Source organism: Athene noctua, chromosome Z (genome assembly GCF_965140245.1).
Source record: "Athene noctua chromosome Z, bAthNoc1.hap1.1, whole genome shotgun sequence".
NCBI classification, from domain to species: domain Eukaryota; kingdom Metazoa; phylum Chordata; class Aves; order Strigiformes; family Strigidae; genus Athene; species Athene noctua.
This window is the reverse complement of record NC_134077.1, coordinates 65,225,996-65,244,075: the sequence shown is the minus strand read 5'-3', so window position 1 is coordinate 65,244,075 and position 18,080 is coordinate 65,225,996. Positions and strand designations below refer to the sequence as shown.

At 42.8% G+C, this 18,080-nt stretch overlaps 1 protein-coding gene across 1 annotated transcript in view; it reads left to right on the top strand.

Annotated features, from left to right (window-relative positions):
- Nucleotides 1-2,760: 2,760 nt before the first annotated feature.
- Nucleotides 2,761-18,080, top strand: part of SNAPC3 (small nuclear RNA activating complex polypeptide 3) — a 36,622-nt gene continuing 21,302 nt past the window's right edge. The window contains exons 1-5 of the mRNA XM_074933259.1: nucleotides 2,761-3,054; nucleotides 10,846-10,923; nucleotides 12,168-12,252; nucleotides 14,682-14,786; nucleotides 15,288-15,437. Of these exons, the coding sequence (XP_074789360.1) occupies nucleotides 2,831-3,054; nucleotides 10,846-10,923; nucleotides 12,168-12,252; nucleotides 14,682-14,786; nucleotides 15,288-15,437 (642 nt within the window). The 5' untranslated portion in view covers nucleotides 2,761-2,830. The remainder of the gene's footprint in view (nucleotides 3,055-10,845; nucleotides 10,924-12,167; nucleotides 12,253-14,681; nucleotides 14,787-15,287; nucleotides 15,438-18,080) is intronic.

The window sequence follows — 18,080 nt, the reverse complement described above, 5'->3', positions numbered from 1 at the left end:
GCCTTCTGGACCATTTAGGAGCGACTTTTCAGAATGGTTATGTATCCACACGGTTCACAACTGGAGCTGGAGTTGTGCACATGTGAGCTGTGAAAATCAGTCTCTTAAGCTCGCAGGACACCGCAGTACTACAAAATGCAGGCTACCTGATTACTGCAGTAGCATGTTGGCTACAACTTCTATTATTCCTCTTGCATGTAAGGTGCTTTTATTAGCTCATTTTCCGGTCATCTTTTGCACTACTTCCACTTCGCTAACTCCAATGGTCTTTCAATGCTCTTTGGATTTCAGCACTTTTGTCTTAAAGAATTCATCTTAATACCTGCTTAGTTTACACTGTTCAAGTTCTTTATACATCCTTCATTGCTTTCATGATGAACTGTTAAAGCCTCTCCCACAGAGAAAGTAAGCACCTCTTGAAAACCTTGAAATGCTCATGTGCCTTGTGCCTAGGGCAGATTAATCCCAAGCTATAAAAATAAATAGCTCTCTTTGTTAAAATCCTTTCTTAAAAGGATTTGGATTGAGCAGAGTTACTTTATAAGCATATGACTTCTTAGTACCGAAGTTTGGAAATGAAATGGAAAATATATTATCTATTCGTGGTTAAAAATTATCAGCTTTGGTATTTTCAACTTAGCTTCTCATTGAGCTTCTACATACCCAGTCTTCCTACTTGAAGTTTACATACTTTACATTAGGGTTTTTTAGCTAATACAGAAGAACTCCAAAATCAAGCCTGTCATGGGGAGAAGAAAGAGAGAGCAGTGGGGGAAATTCATATCTCTAACTGGACAGTCCAAGGGGATTATTCCAAGAAGCATGATTACAGCACAGCAGTCTCTACCCCCTCCAAACCACACTCCCCTCTGTGATAGTGCTGTGGTTTGCAGTGACCACCCTTGTGCTGGGGTATTCTGTAATTTTGTTCTCACGTGGTCTTATAAAAAAATCCAGCCCGCCGATTTCTGCACAGTTTGGCCCGTTTACCAGAGAAGGTTTTTGAAACCAGTATCTTATCTCATTTTTTATGAACACTATAAATCTCTGATAGTTTTCTGGAAAAGCGGGGTTTAATCCTGCTATTCTTGGCAAAATTGCTCCTACATGTTTACATCAACACTGTTCTTAGATGAGTACAGCCCCCTCACTTCCACCCTAGATGTGGCTACATCAGATGTGATGGGGTGTTTTCAAATTTCAGTTAACTTTGCACTAGTACTTAGTACACTAAGGGGAAAGGTATGTTCATAGCATAAACAGAGTATAAGAGAGAGAACAACAAACACATAAAGGCAGGCACAGTTTTGGAAATTGGAATGAGAATCCCACATGGAAGAGCTAGGAGGTTTCAGGGAGGATACAACAGGAAGTGAGGGCAACAGCCCCTAATCAAGAGCTTCTTCCAGAGCTGGGGAGTGTCACGATGTGTAGAGGTAATGATGAAAGCAGAGGGTGTAGCTGAAGAAGCAAATAGAGACTGTCAGTAACTACAGGATATATGGGCTGAAGCTTAGCAAAATTTTCATAATGAGGAATAATAACTACGATTAAGAGGCAGAGGTGAGAGCTAATAAAAGAGTTCAGCATTAGAATGCTGTACAAGTCTAAACATAACTGGGGTAGGTAAAAGGGCTATAGACCATGCTGCTATTGCTATACGAAGCAAAATATGTTCTTATGTCATAGGGTGGTGCTATTACATTCTTACTCCTCACTTTAACTACTTTCCTTTGCGAAAATGGCAGGCAAATGTTGTGACCACTCTTGCCATCCTACGTCTTCCATGCAGCTTGCAAAGGTCCAGTCTCCTTTCATGAACTTTTCCTGGTCTTCACTCCCTGCTCCAACAAACCACCTGCTAACTTTCAAGTATTATTTTCTTATTTAAAGAAGTAGAAGAATATTTTGTCTTAAAGTAAGTGAGATGGCTGTGGTTCAACTGGTACATGCAAAGGGTGTATCAGGTTAGCTCAATCCGGAAATATTTCTGCCTCCTCTTAACAAGCTGTGCTCACACCAGTTTTGTCCCACTGTTCCAGTGGAGCATTCCCAGGTGCTCCAACACAACAATGTTCTGCAGTTGTGTACTGTGTAATCCTTTGTATATTCCCTAAAAAAATCGTTCCCGGAAGGCATCATTAATGCCACATGGCTAGGAAGAAAGGTGAGGGCCAACGAGTGTATTTTTTTTAAAGTGACAACATGAGCAGGGCTAGTAAAGTAAATTGTTACCTATCTCAGGAACCTTGTTCATTGTACTATCAAACACCCTAATGCTATAAAAGGAAGGACTGGCAAGCATTAAGTTTTCATTTCGGTAGGAGAAAATGCAGTTTTTCCACAAAGCATGATGAAAGGCTTGGTACCGCTGTAAAACCAGGGACGCAGTGCGTTTTCAACGCCCTGAGGGTTTTTTTCAGGATTTTTTTAACGAAGGCTGACGGGCCCTTTCCAGCACCTCTGGAGGGGCTCTGCAGCCGCTCTCCCCGCCCGTGACTGCCCCTCCGCCCGCCGAGGCACCCGCGGCCCCGCAGGCCCGCCACCCGCTCGCAGCCTCCCTCCCTCGCTCCCTCCCGCAGCGGCAGCCTGCCCGCCGCTCCCGCTCTCGATCTCCCGGCGGGCACCGACGGCGCTCCGACCCGCTAGCAACGCCCTCGCCGCCCGCCCTCCGTCCCGACCCCGCCCCCGGAGGGCCGCGCCGCGCCGCTCTCGGGCCGGCCCACCGGGCGGCGGGGCCGGGGGCGGCCGTGACGCGCTTCCGCGGCGGCCGTGACGCCCTTTGGAGCGCACTACAGGCCCCGGCGGGCGGCGCGCGCGACTGGCGGCCATGGAGGCGGCCGAGGCGGCGGCGGCGCCCGACTACGAGGCAGCGGAGCTGTACACCCGCGTCTTCCGCGTGGGCGCGCTGGGCCGCCGCTGGCGGCAGGAGCTGGGGCCGCCCGACCTCTCGCTGGCGGTGGGGGCGGCGGCCGAGGTGGACGCGGCCGCGGCCGTAGCAGCGGAGCTGGGCTGCGCGTCGGAGACGGTGCCCGAGCTGCGGGCCGTGTGCAGGTGACTGCGGGGCCGGCGGCGGTGTGCGGGCCGGCGCCGAAACCGCCGGCGTTCTCCGGGCGGGGCTTTGTGGCCCCGGTTCTAGCGGGAAGCTTTCGCCCTGGCTCGGTGCTGGTGCAGGGGAGGCCCCCCCGGGGCGGGGGTCGTAGGTGCTGTCGCTCAGACGCTGCACCGGTTCCTCAGGAGAGGCTGGAGGTGCCCGGGCAAAGCCGCTTCCGAACAGTCTTGTCTGGGCCTGTGCCATGTGGGTTTTTTAATCTCAGTGGAGAAGGAGAACATCGTTTTTCTAGAGGGTAGTGCTCCACTGGCAGAAACTTTTTTATGGCCTTGAATTCACGGACAGTTCAGCACGTAAAAGTTTCTTAAGTAAATAGTTAGCGACGTGTTACCTTAAGTTTTACCCAACGAGTATCTGAACGTGTACATAGTTTTAGGAGGCCCCTGTTGCAAAATGAAAGGCGTACCCTATTTGAAGAAAAAGACCCAGGCACCTATTTGTGCTGACATAATTTAGATGAGTTCCGGTAACTGCAGCATGCCATTAACTGTTGAGCTTGTTTGTACCCCTAGCTGTTTCTGTCAGGGCTAATGGTGAAGTCAAAGCCGTGCAGGTGCGTCTTCGTGCGGGGGATAGTGCTGTTTGCCCAGTCAGCCTAGGTGGCACTGCGATCGGGAAAGAAAAAATGTGCGGTTGTTCTACACTTGTAACTTCACTCGTATTTGTGGACCAGTGAATTGCAAGTAGTGTTGTGAGAACCCTCTAGGGGCTGAAGCAGTGGGGTCGAGCATGCTAAAACTGGAAGGCTCTCAGGTCACATGAGTAGTGAGAATCACCTCTGAACTGTAGGAAAGTCTTGATTTCAGGCAGCAATTTCTGCAGAACTCATCACAGATGATGCGTTGCACAAATCTATATAGACAGCAACAGAACTGTGACAAGTTCTGTCCTTTAGGTATTTCCTCAAAGGCGCAGAAGTACTGCGGAGCTGTTTCAAAGGCAAGATGGAGGTTCTTTGGTTTTTTGCGCTGAATACAATGAACATGGTCTTTAAAGTGATGCAGGAGGCATAATTTGGCAAATGTAGCTAGAATTGCGCTATATATTGAGCTCTTCTTGATGACTTTTCAGCGCTGTACATGCAAGATGCATATAAAAAAATGCAGGTGTTGTCATGAGCATGTCGTTCTAATGTTCCCAGAGTTATACCCCAAATCACAGGCATAACAGCAAAAACATTTTTAGTAGCAGTATATGAGATAAAGTCATTAGCTGGACAAAGTTAATTTGATAATTATTGTTCCTTTACATGATGATAGTACCTCAGAGGAAGAGGAAGGTAGGAACATTTGTTACTTTAGTAAAATGCAAGGAGCAGAGAATAGGAGTAGGACCCCAGGGTCACAGAGTTCAGTGTCTGAGCCGAGATATACCTGCATGAGTGTTGTGTGTAATGGTGAGATCTTAATAAGCCTTTCAGAAGTCGTGACTTTTAGGGTCATTTTTCATCAGAAAGAAATCAACACTTACTGAATTATGTCTTGCTATACCAACAGAGAAGAAATTCGGCAGGCATTCTCGCTTTTTCTAATGCTAGTTTAACTAAAACATAGCTTTATTTCAGATGTCATAGTTCTGGTGACTAGGATAATTTTTTACCATTACTGGGCTTAGTAAAAATAGAGACTGATGTTAGTATTAAAAACAGTTCATGTGTTCTAGTGTGGCAGCAACTGTGGGAATTATTCTGTAAACTTTCCCAGTGCAGATGTAGTCTCTGGTTGTTCCTGTACCATGGCTTATTCTCTGCTGTTGCTTGAGCCTGTCTGTTACTGTTTTCACTTGAATTCTGAGAAGATTTTCTATGCTTTATTTATCCCTTCATTCACACTGCTTTTTCTTTCGTTCTGCTTTCTTCAATCCGTGACTGCTACATTTCATCTGCTAAATTTGCTGGTGTTACAGAGCAGTGCTGTCTGTTTGCTGCTGAGTGTACTGTAGAAAGTGGTGCTGTGCAGTGGAAAGGTTTGGGGGGGAAAAAAAAAAAGGACAGGAAGTTTATGAGGAGGAGAGAACCGATCATCTGGTTTTGTAGGAGAATGAAGATAAACCTGCACGTCCTGGTGTGACCTTTCCCCTGTGCAGGCTAGAAATCCCAATCTCTAATCTCTGTGTGCTTTTGCTTTTAAATTAAATAGTCCTAGCTTCTTGAATCTCTCTCCTTAACACTGGCCAACCTCAAATTGCTACCTCTGGTCACTTTCACTTGCTTGCTCTAAGCTGTTTGTATGCTTCCCTTGAGAAGAAATGAAAACATTCAACCACACCAAGATCTGTTCTGTGGTCTCTTGGGTCACATTTATTGTTGGTGTAAATACAGTTTTCTAGATGCTGAAATGAACATATCCTTGATATAAACACAGATTTTTTTTGACTTGTAAGAGAACTTTTGGCAAGTTAAGGAGGGTTTCCTTTAGTATAAGAGAGATGGGAAGATGTGGATACACCTATATCTATTATTAAAATAGTAATAGGTTAAGAGAATCCTTCATAGACTCAGGGTGAAGTTTTTCAATATCCATAGTTAAATCTTTTTTAGAATATAGTGACATTGTGTACATTTAAGTATTATTGACAATTTAGAGTCATGTGGTAAGGAGAAATGGTGTAATGTTTAAATACTGTTTAACTCTTTGTGCATCTCAGTGTGCTGTGGTTGATTTTTTTTCTTCTATTTCCTTCATGTAATACATTCCTGCAAACAATGCAGAAAAAATATTCCACCTTCACTCACTTGAATTTGACTTGGTAAGAATGCTTTGCTTACTGCTTGAGTGGTATGCAGACAATCGTTAAAAAGATTGTTTTTTTCCTAAGATTTTAAACAGGTGTAAAATGGTGTCCTTAGCTGGAGATTCGATCAGTAGTTCTCTTAAATAACCAAGGTGTAGGGAGGGTAAAGCTTTAAATTTTGTTCAGATGGGAGGGTCAAGTTTTAAATTTTGTTTAAATGCCTTAGTGGTCTGTGAGCGAAAAGGTTTTGCTTGGGATTCATTATTGGTGTTTGAGCAACGGAAGTGCTGGAATGTTGCAGATGCAAAATTATGTTACTTGGTTTTGCCTTCTGAGTGATTTGTTGTGTACGTGTAGGACAGGCTAAGACTCAAATCAGTGTGGATTTTAAGTAGGTCAAGGGAGATGAAGCTTAGAGTTACCCTATTCCACTTCAGCCCTAATTCATCTTCTTGTTTTATTAGAAGGAGTAGTTGTAAATATCTCTAGGAACATGTTATAAAGCTGTATTAAGCTAGCATTAGCGTCTTAATATATTAGCATTTAGCATCCTGTAGTATTAGTGTCTCAAAGGTGATGAAAGTACTGCTTTTAAAATATATGCAATATAAAGAGTATTATAAACACTGTATCTGCTTACTACAAAAATATCATCAAAATACTAAAGCACCTTTTAATTTCTGAAACTGAGGAGGCTTTTTGTGCTGCCTGAATATTATGATAAAAGTAAAATCACGGTGATTAAAGGCTTCACTGATGGTCTATTTGCCTGTCCAAATTTCCACAAAATTGCCTTTGGCCTTTTTTTTTTTATAGCTGCCTTAAAATATCTTTCTAGGGGACATAAAATTTCTCTAACACTTTGTGTGCTTTTTCCACGTGAGACTTTGAAGTATTGTTCCTTGTCAGTCTCCTACAGTTCACCTCAGTGTCCATTAAGCAGTATGGCCAGTGTTTGCCCCTCTACCATAACTGAGTGCACTGAATGTATTTGCCTTGTGTGCAGGGAATATTCTGTGTGGAGACATAGTGGAATGCTGCCGTTGTGGCTCTCAGGAGTGAGGTGTGACTGGTGCAAACTCTGTATTGCCTGCACTTTCTTCTGTTAGGTGTATGACACTGACTACTTAGCCTTAATTTCTGGAAGGATTAGCATATACTTTCCATTTGTAAAGCCTGGTTTCCTCAGGACTGTGGACCAAATATTAATGATGTGGTTCATGTGGTTCATCCGTTCCTGGCTGCAGTGGAGCTACCCAGGAACTCCAGCATGGCCTGTGTAAAAAGCTATACAGCAAAGCCTTTCAAGGCTTCAGTGCGTGTGATACAATATCATATGTCATAAACTAATACTGATCCAAAATACTGAAAAGAGTGCTTTGTGTAACATTCCTTTAGAAATTGAGGGGTTTTGGCTTTCCAGGAGTGAGAAATGGCAGTATCTGGGCTTGCAAGGGTCTATGGAACCTGTCAGGGATTCAGTGGCGGTATCTCTTTGTACTAGATATCTTTCTGTCCTTAAAAGGAAAAAGAGGAAGCAGCTTACATGCCAGCTGTTTTACACTGTGTCTGCTTGGTGCTGATTTCTGGGCATTTTTTTTTTTTTTTTTTTTTTTTTAATCTTCCCTGCAGCAGGCATTTAGTGAGCATGGTGTGGATACCACAGCCAGAGATCCCTGGCCTAGACCTGTGGGAGGGAGGGAAAGCACAAGTATTGTTAGTGATTTCTGACATCATATGTATGCATATGGGATATGGGAAGGGAAATGGGAAACTGTCACCTCTGATGCAGGTTAAACTTCACAATGGTAGGTAACAGATGATTTTCAGATCCTCCAAATAACCTGTATGGTGTTCACACAACAAAATACACAGTCATTTCTTTAAAAAGGACTTGGGGCATTTTGGTGAATAGGGTCACTGGTCGATGTGGAGGAAGACTCAGATAAATAGTCTGATCATGCTGGTGGGATGCCAGTTCCACGGAAGTGTCAGCTGTGAGTTGCTTTACCTGTCAGGGTCTGTACATTACTTCATTGGGTGGGCTATTCATAACACTAATCTATGCTGAATGGAGAACAGCCTCGTCTAAATGTCTAGTGCTTGTTCTGTGTTCTCCAAGGTGCTGTTGTCCTCCATTATGTTAGTTAAATTACTATTCCTCAGCACTGGTTTGGTCTGCACTTGATAGAGGACTCAGTTGTCTCTGCCTCCACTTCCACAAGTCAGAATCTAAGGATAACTCAGTAATTTAAAAAGAATGATTTTCTGTTTGGGATGAAATCTGTAAGACAGGAAGGCTAAAACTCTTTGTGTACTGGTGGATGGTGAGAAACTAACTAAACAATAGTAAATTCAAATTATTTTCTATCTGAATAAGGGAAGAGCAACTGACATCATCTACCTGGACTTGTGCAAAGCTTTTGACACTATCCCATACTACATCTGTGTCTCTGAATTGGAGAGACATGGATTTGATGGATGACCACGTGGTAGATAAGGAATTGGCTGGATGGTTGTGCTTGAAGAGTTGTGGTGAACAGCTTGGTGTCTGAGTGGAGAGCAGTGACAAGTGCTGTTCCTCAGGGGTCAGTGTTGAGGCCAGTGCTATTTAACATCTTTGTTGGTGACACAGAGAGTGGGATTGAGTGCACCCTCAGCACGTTTGCTGACAACACCAAGCTGTGGTGCGGTTGACAAGCTGGATGTGCCATCCAGAGGGACCTGGACAGGCTTGAGAGGTGGGCCTGTGAGAACCTCATGAAGTTCAACAAAGCCAAGTGCAAGGTCCTGCACATGGGTCAAGGCAATCCCAAGCACAAATATAGGCTGGGCGGTGAGCAGATTCAGAACAGCCCTTTGGAGAAAGACCTGGGGATATTAGTGGGTGGAAAACTGACTGTGAGCCAGCAATGTGCTCTCGCAGCCCAGAAAGCCAACTGTATCCTGGGCTTCATCAAGAGAAGCGTGGCCATCAAGTTGAGGGAGGTTCTATTCTGCTCTTGTGAGACTCCACCTGGAGTATTGTGTCCAGCTCTGGGGCCTCCAGCATAAGAAGGACATGGACCTGCTCGAGCAGGTCCAGAGGAGGCCACAGAGATGGTCAGTGGTCTGGAGTCCCTCCTTTATGAGGACAGGCTGAGAGAGTTGTAGTTGTTCAGCCTAGAGAAGAGAAGGCTCTGGGAGGACCTTAGAGCAGCTTTCCAAGACTTAAAGGGGGCCTACAGGAAAGATGGGGAGGGACTCTTTATCAGGGGCTGAAGTGACAGGACAAGGGGTAATGGTCTTGAACTGGAAGAGGTAGATTTTATATGAGATATAAGGCAGAAACTCTTTCCTGTGAGGGTGGTGAGACACTGGCACAGGCTGCCCAGAGAAGCTGTGGCTGCCCCCTCCCTGGCAGTGTTCAAGGCCAGGTTGGACGGGGCTTTGAGCAACCTGGGCTAGGGGAAGGTGTCCCTGCCCATGGATGGTCTTGAAGGTCTCTTCTAACCCAAATCATTCTATGATTGTATGATTCAGTGGTGAGTTTATCAGGTCATGAGAACGAGGCTGCCTACCCACAACCAAAATTTTGTCTCGGGACTTTTGCTTATTGTCAGCTGATACTGTTTGATTCCAGACTTCTATTTCTCAATTACTGTATACTATGCAGTTCCACTCTAAAGGCTTATTCATTACTGCAGTGATAGTATTACCTAGCTTAGTGTTATTGACATGGGGAACATTATAAAATTATGGGGAAGATAAGATGATAATGAAAAAATATAATCAAATCATAAATTTTATTGGGAATGAATGTTACACTCCAGAAATTTTTCCTGCAATTCAGCAGTGGTTTGCTTATCTCGTAAAGAGATGGATATGCACAAGAGTATGTTGGGTTTCGGAATACACATGAATTTAGGCAGTGGTATAACCCATGCTTTTATGTAGTCTTCAAACAGTAGAGACAGAAAAGAGATCATGTCTGATGCAGGTGATACTTCTCTGTTTTAATTAATATTTTTCTCAGACTATTTTTATTGGATAAAATTATTTTGTGAGTAATATAAAATTACCACTGTCTTTGAGTCAGTATTATTCTGTATGTTTCTGAAAAAGTATTTCATACTATTATAGTGTCTAATCTGAAGCCTTCAGATGGATTGTGGAATGGTATGTGGAAAATTTTTATATTATAAATCTGGCAGGGGAGCAGATATGGTATCCCACAGAATTAATTTTTTTGTGTTTTGTATTTATGAGAAATTCCATCCTCATTTATGTTATGAAAGCCTAATGTTTGTATGATCAGTTTAAATCATTGCTGCAGACAAAAGCAGTTCCACTTTTCCTTCCCACATCCTTCAGTGATTTGCATTACAGCAAAAAACTATGGTTAGCTGTACTTTGGATTCTATGTAAGTACAAGAACAGTGAGGAAGAAAAGATGGAAAGAAGGACACAAAGAAGAGTGGCAGTCACTTCTGGCAGAAGTGGTGTCTTATTCCCACTGTAAGAAATGTGGCATAAATTAGTGCCCCAATACAGCAATGTCAGTTCATGTAAATGTGGTGGCTTGCCCATGCTTGTATCTGATGGGGGGTGTTAGCTTTACCATACAGGTTGAGATTGATACTTACTTTTCATTGATTTTGCCATAGTTCATGAGAAAATCATAATATGCGGATGAGATTTGAAAAAGTTGAGGCATTTTTGGTTTATAAAAAGTATTGGACCTAAATTTTGTTAAACCTCTAGGCAGCTATGCTCGATTAGTCAGAAGAAAGATAAAATTTACCCAGTCTCTGTCAAAGCCAGATATAAACTCCAAGACTTTTTGTCTTCTGGTTCTTTATCTTAACAACCATACTGGCCTTTTGCCCTGATTTAGGCTATACAAGCTATATCTTGTTTATTCGCATTTTGCTGTCTTTATTCCTTTTAAGAAGAGCTTAACTGATTTTTGTTATGAAGTAAGTATGAAAAAAATTATAATATTTTCTTTATTGTCCTAGCACTGATGTGTTAATGTCTTCTGATAAGGAAGAGGATCTGGATGTTATTCCTGAAGATAGCAGTCTTCTAACTCTTCGGTATGTCATTGTAGTATTCTCACAGTACCCTGATAAGGGGTGGGGTGGAAGACAAGCACAAAAGCGTGGCTATCTGCTTGTTCCCTTTCCAGACAACAGTGGACTTTTCTAAAGCAGTGTCCAGAAATACTCTAAGGGCAGAAACACCAGCTTATGATAGGATAATTGATATGATCCTTTTGCTTGAATGTTACTTAGGAATTTTTTAATTAATATATACAGAATATGTCATCTTTCTTATTGGAAGAACTTAGGATTTCTGGCCCTAGATACTTCTGAACTAGCACCTAAATTTGGAACATGCAGGGGACTTCCTGTAATCATGTGTGGGAGGTTTGTCCAAAGCCTTGTGAAATAAATCTGTAGCTCTTACCTCTGGTTACCCACAGTCACATTGTAACACCCAAAGCTTAATTACTGAGTTGTAGCAAGATACCTCTTAGTCTATACCCAGTCTGTATAGAATTCGTTGATAACTACTGGTGCATTTCAGAAGTTGAGCAGTATATGTTAAGTTTCTATCAGATAGTGAACTTTGAACTCATACTTGGCCAGTTCAGGGCTTTGCTGTAGTTGAATTTCAGTTTGCTTAGTACTAAGGTAAAGAAATGTGTAAATCTTGTGATCAGTGTTAAATCTGATTGTTACTGAAAACCTTCAGGATAGTCTGGAGGGTACATATACTTGAGCTGGAAGTTTGAAGGGATTTGATGTTCAGGCAGTGGTTAAATACATGTATTTTAGTAGATAATCAGTGTACAATACTCTTTCTTCTTCAAGTGATGCTCAGGTTTTTTTAGAAAAGTATCTGTGTCATGGGGCTGAAAATGTTTGTGCTTTTTTCCTTGTTTTTTTGCTTGAATGTGGATTGAATTTCTCTGAAGTGAGGGGGATAGATAGTTGAAACAACTTCCTCAATGTAGGAAAGTGTTCTTTCTAGGAATGCTCTTCAGATAACGTTTTGCTGTTTTTTCTCGTAAGTGTAAAAAACTGCCCACAAACAACCTGTAATTTGCACGTAAGAGGAAATTAAAAACCAAGCTGAAGTCCACAATCTGGCCTGTACTACCAGGTTTTATGAGAGTCAGAAGACAAGAGTATTTTACTCTGTTGTACACTAAGACAGTCAGAAATCCTGATCTTTGAAAGCTGGACTGTAGTAGCTTGTGTCATTTAAAATTATACCTAGAGATTCTGCATGGAAGTTGTTGAATGAAATTTTGTCCTGTGTTCCTACTCCTCAGAATTAGAAAGAAGGCATTAGAGAGGAGAGAAGAAACAATTATTGTGGATCGGGCTTGCAGACAAGAAACTCTTGCCTATGAGTTGGTAAGTTCCCTGTCATCTTGTAGGATCTCAAGACAGCTCAGCACAGTCAAAATCCAACTTCTGGCTGCTTTTTTTTTTTTCATCACTATGAATCTCTGTACACTGTAAATGTTTGCAGATATGAGTTTGCAGGTAACAATTAAGATTAAAGACATTTTATAGAAAGGTAGGACAGGACCTCTTCTCTTACAGTCTGTTACTGAATGTAGTATGGAGAAACTCCAGCTCATCACCACTGTATGATTGCTTTTATTTGGTTGCTACTAAAGCATTGTTTAGGGGATCAAGTGTACTGAGCATCATGTGAACTTATAAAGTATAAGTAGACAAAATGTGTAATGTTTTTGCTCCTGGAGACCTGTGTGGCAATCTGAGTTTTAATGTGTAAATGATTGTGAGCTTGTTTCTGTAAGGCTTGAAGAAGGCAGTAGGAGCATGGTGACACAAAGCTCCTAATTCTGAGCATTGTAACCCTAGTTTCTAAGCCATTCTGAGCTGTAAGGAACCAGGAGTGTAGTGATTAGCCCCTCCAAAGCCATCTTGGAATTTCTTTAACTATGCTTAGTACCTCTTTTTTTTAAAGATGTCTTCACAACCATTAAAGTCCTAAACAGGAAAACTTAAGGAATTAAATTTTGCAGTGCTGGAGTCTGTGACTTGAACAAACAAGCCATGAACTACTGTAAAAAATAGGGATGGAGATACAGTGAAGAGGGAGCCTCACTATTGAGTGTTTTTTCCCCATTGAGATTTCCTGGTCTGTCTTGAGGGATCTTGTTTCAGCTGTCCTGGGTCCCAGGCACATGGTGTAAACATGTGTCAGCTGAGATGAACTGTTTTCGGGTTCTTAGCCTAGGGCATATCTGAGAAAGTATTTGCAATAGCAATCTTCATAAAGGGTTTCAATGAGTGGTGTCTTATTTCTGTTTCTGAAGAATGAGCACAAGGTCTGTTACCACAAACCAGTGGTAGCTAGTTTGTGTGTCAGAGCTGGTTGGGACCACAGTGTCCTGGCTCAGGATGAGAGCATTAAGAATTGTTGAGTTTGGAATGTGTCACATGAAGAAAGGAGATGCAGGGGATGGAGCTCAGGTATCTCTGAACTGAAGTCTCAGAGCAGTACATGCTCTTGTTACTAAATTTGAAGAATATTCTGTGCTGGTTGGAAGTGTTTGTGCAGTCAGTATTCTCTCTTTTTTGTTGAAAAAGGAGGAAACTTAACTGCCATAGAAATGTGCCCTCCCTCGTACTCACACCTGGGCTATATCTTAAACACAGAGTAGGGTGGAAATGTGGAAATGCTTTCATTTCTTTTCTAAAACATAGTGTGTGGCAAAGGCAGTGCTGGATTTTGGTTTTGGATTTTGGAGGAATTGAGACCTCCAGCTATGTCAAGCTTCCCTAGTAAGACAAAGTGTTGTACTAATTTTTATTTCTGTATACTTCATCCTATGGCTAGTTTCTAGGTCAGTCTTTCTCAAGTTCATAGTTGCAATCCTCCTTTACATGTGAAAGCATTCAAAGAGCATTTCAAAGCATTAAGTGATGGAAGTTGTTAGCAGCTGGGTTCCATGAGGGCAGAGTGACAGCAGGCTTTAATTCCCTTTATGTGAGGGCCTCTCAGTAGTGTTAAAGGATTTCACCAGACTGTGGGTACCTCTAGGCTTGCTTTATTAGCCACAGTTAACATCACCTCGGTGAGTGGCAACACCTAACAAAAAGCACCCTCTCTGTAGATGATCTAACATACAATACAAAGAGACTTTGTTGATTTTCCAGGAACTTTTAGCTCTCAAGTCATCATCAATATAAAAAAAAAAAAAAAGTCCATTGTATTACACAGTTTTGACTAGTTCTTATTGTTCCATTGTAATTCCTCTTCGGACAGCACTGCTCATTGATGCATTCTTCGGTCATCATGGTTACGTAACTTCTGAACAATTTTCATCATAATTCACTTTTAGACTTCTGAGAAAAGACTCAAAATGTTCTATTTAACATACACTTAAATCTATGTCTAGCTTTTCATTACCTAGCCTAAGTTGCTTAAACTGTCAGTATTGTACCTTGAGCACCTGTGCTCTATTAATTAAGCCTATAAAACAATATCTATTAATTATTCCTGCTATTAATAATATCCTAAGAAAAAAGAGTTTTCTAAAGCTTATTCTTTTTACAGGTAGCCAAGGGATAGTCAGGTATTTCATAATTGCTCTTTCAGAGCTGAGAAATGAAGGAAGACGCTTGAAATCAGTAATTACAGCAGTTTCTCACCTTTCAATTTTGGAAGAACTAGGCTGTTAACAATTCAGAAGACTACACAGTCAAAACCAAGTTACAGTTAGAACAGTGTTTCTCAGTCTTTTATTCATGGACTATGATATATAAGTAGTTACCAATATAATATATATGTATTTTTATTTTTCCAGGAGTCACATGCAATTGGAAAGAGGCCAAACAATCCAACAGATCTAGTTGAGGAGGGAGAACTACTTTTAACTCTGAACATCTTCTATCCTGTCATCTTTCAGAAGGTTGGTGCTAAATTCGCTAGGTTGTATTCTGATGTCTCTTCCCTACTCAGGTAGTATCTTGCATTCTCAAGCGGTTAAAATCAGTAAGTCCACTGAGGAAGCATGGTAAACTCTTAAACTGTGGTAACTTCTTAAGGCTATTTCAGAATCTGGCTTTCATTCTATTGGTGGTTTACAGAAGGAAACTTTTACAGTAATTACTCAGCAGCCAGTTGATTTCACAGAAAGCTCATATTCTGAAACTAAAGTACTCTTCTGGGTTTGGGATAAGTGCGCTCAGACTTCCTTTCCTGCACTTTTCAGGAGGAAATGTGACTTTTAAGTTTCTGAATAAAACTAATAAATGGCAGTCTTAGGAGAAGCTGAGGCAAGATGCTGTTTAAAATCTTGTACAGAGGGGTGATGTGCCATATGCTACCATTAATGACCTCAAGCTGTCAAGAGCAATACTGATGCTGACAAGTGATTTTTATTTGAAGCCATGTGCTGTTTTCTTCGTAGCATAAAGAACGCAAACCCTATCAGACAGTCCTTGTACTGGGCAGCCAGACACTCACCGAGCTCAGAGACTCCATTTCCTGCGTCAGTGACTTCCAGATAGGTGGTGAGTTCAGCAGTCAGCCAGATCAAGTACCAGAGCATGTCACCAAGGTAAAACCTTCCATGTGGAATCCTGTACATGTGTAGGAACTTTTAAAACATACAGGAGAGAGGGAAGCAGAATTTTGTTTTGGTTTTTCTTCAGCAGTAAATTTAGCTGCACTGGTTCTGCCTGTGGGTTGCACTGCAAGTATATACTTCCTGGTGGCATTAACAAGCTGACCTGTTTTGTGTAATGTCAAGGAAAACGTATTTAATGCTACCACTAGGAAGCAGTAACACTGGCAGTGATTTCTTGCATAGATGTATCCCTGTGGACTGATTTTACTTTGAGCTATATTCTAAAACACCAGAGGTAATAGAAAGCTAAATGTAGACCATCCCCCTCTGAACATACATAGTTTTGTCTTTGCAACTGGGTGCTGGTCAGAAGTAGGTATGAAAGTTGTTTCCCTCTCCTACAATTGCCAGGTGTTCTCTGGGGATTTGCAAAAGGAGTCAATAAAGAAAAAGTAATTGAAAATACTGAAATGGCATCACTTCGGTAATATGTCACATATCCCAAAATGGTTGAGGTTGGTATGGACTTCTGGAGGTCACCTGGTCCAACCCCTCTGTGCAAGCAAGGCCACCTACAGCCAGTTGTCTAGGATTGTGACCACATGGCTTTTGGATTATGTCCAAGGATGGAGGTTCCACAACCTCCCTGGGAAGCCTGTGGCAGTGCTTGGTCACCCTCACCATGAAAAGTGTTTCCTGGTGCTTGGAAGGAACCTCCTGTGTTTCACTTTGTGCCTCTGCTCCTGTCACTGGGTACCACTGAAAAGAGCCTGGCTCCTTCCTCTTTGTGCCTTCCCTAGAGGTATTTGTATATGTTAATAAGATCCCCTCTGAACTTTTTGCTCTCCAGGCTGAACAGTGCCAGCTCTCTCAGACTCTCCTCATAGGAGAGATGTTCTAGTCCCTTCATCTTCAGGGCCGTTGTGGGACTCTTTCTCCAGTATGTCCATGTTCTTGTACTGAGGAGCTTACAACTGGATACAGGACTCCAGATGTGGCCTCACCAGTGCTGAGTAGAGAGGAAGGATCACCTCCTACAACATGCTGGCAATACTTTGTCCAATGCAGTACAGGATCCCATTTGCCTTCTTTGCTGCAAGGGCACATCCATAGAATCATGGAATCATTTGGGTTGGAAGGGACCTTAAAGATCATCTAGTTCCAACCCCCCTGCCATGGGCAGGGACACCTTCCACTAGCCCAGGTTGCTCAAAGCCCCGTCCAACCTGGCCTTGAACACTGCCAGGGAGGGGGCAGCCACAGCTTCTCTGGGCAGCCTGTGCCAGTGTCCCACCACCCTCACAGGAAAGAGTTTCTGCCTTATATCTCATCTAAATCTACCTCTTCCAGTTTAAAACCATTTCCCCTCGTCCTGTCCCTACAGTCCCTGATACAGAGTCCCTCTTCATCTTTCCTGTTGGCCCCTTTTTAAGTCCTGGAAAGCTGTAAGATTTCCCCAGAGCCTTCTATTCTTTAGGCTGAACAACTGCAACTCTCTCAGCCTGTCCTCATAAGGGAGTGGCTCCAGCCCCCTGATCATCTTTGTGGTCTCCTCTAGACCCACTCGAGCAGATCCATGTCCTTTTTATGGGGGGGGCCCAGAGCTGGACACTATTCCAGGTGGGGTCTCACAAGAACAGAATAGAGGGGGAGAATCCCCTCCCTTGAACTGCTGGTCATGATTCTCTTGATGCAGCCCAGGATACAGTTGGCTTTCTGGGCTGTGAGCACACATTGCTGGCTCATAATCAGTTTTCCATCCACTAATACCCCCAAGTCCTTCTCCACAGGGCTGTTCTCAATCCACTCTTTGCCCAGCCTGTATTTGTGCATGGGATTGCCTTGACCCATGTGCAGAACCTTGCAGTTGGCCTTGTTGAACTTCCTGAGGTTTGCATGGGCCCACCTCTCAAGTCTGTAAATGTCCCCAAATGGGATAAAAGAACATAATGACAACGTGATGTAGATAAGCTTCTTTATTAAAGACTGGGTGCGTAGGGAAGTGGTCTTACCAGCAATGCACACCTAACTCGTGGAGTATACTGATTATATAGGATGTAATGATGCATAGTAAACATTCTCATACATAGTCATACCAATTCTCATAATTCATTTTCTTAATCGCACCCCTTTCCAGTCATGTGCATCTTGTCTTTAAATTGAGTTGAAGTGCTGCTTTTAACAACCACCACGGACCACTGACTCAAAAGACCCTCCAGTGTCCTTGTCTCAAGGACTTTGGCTCACGTTACAACTTTAACATGCTTCAAGGTCACAGAATCATCAAGTTTGGAAAAGACCTTGAAGATCATCCAGTCCAACCATTAACCTAACACTGACAGTTCCCAACTACACCAGATCCCTCAGTGCTATGTCAACCCGACTCTTAAACATCTCCAGGGATGGGGACTCCACCACCTCCCTGGGCAGCCCATTCCAACACCTAACAACCCCTTCTGGAAAGAAATGCTTCCTAATATCCAGTCTAAACCTTCCCTGGTGCAACTTAAGGCCATTCCCTCTTGTCCTATCGCTTGTTACTTGGTTAAAGAGGCTCATCCCCAGCTCTCTGCAACCTCCTTTCAGGGAGCTGTAGAGGGCGATGAGGTCTCCCCTCAGCCTCCTCTTCTCCAG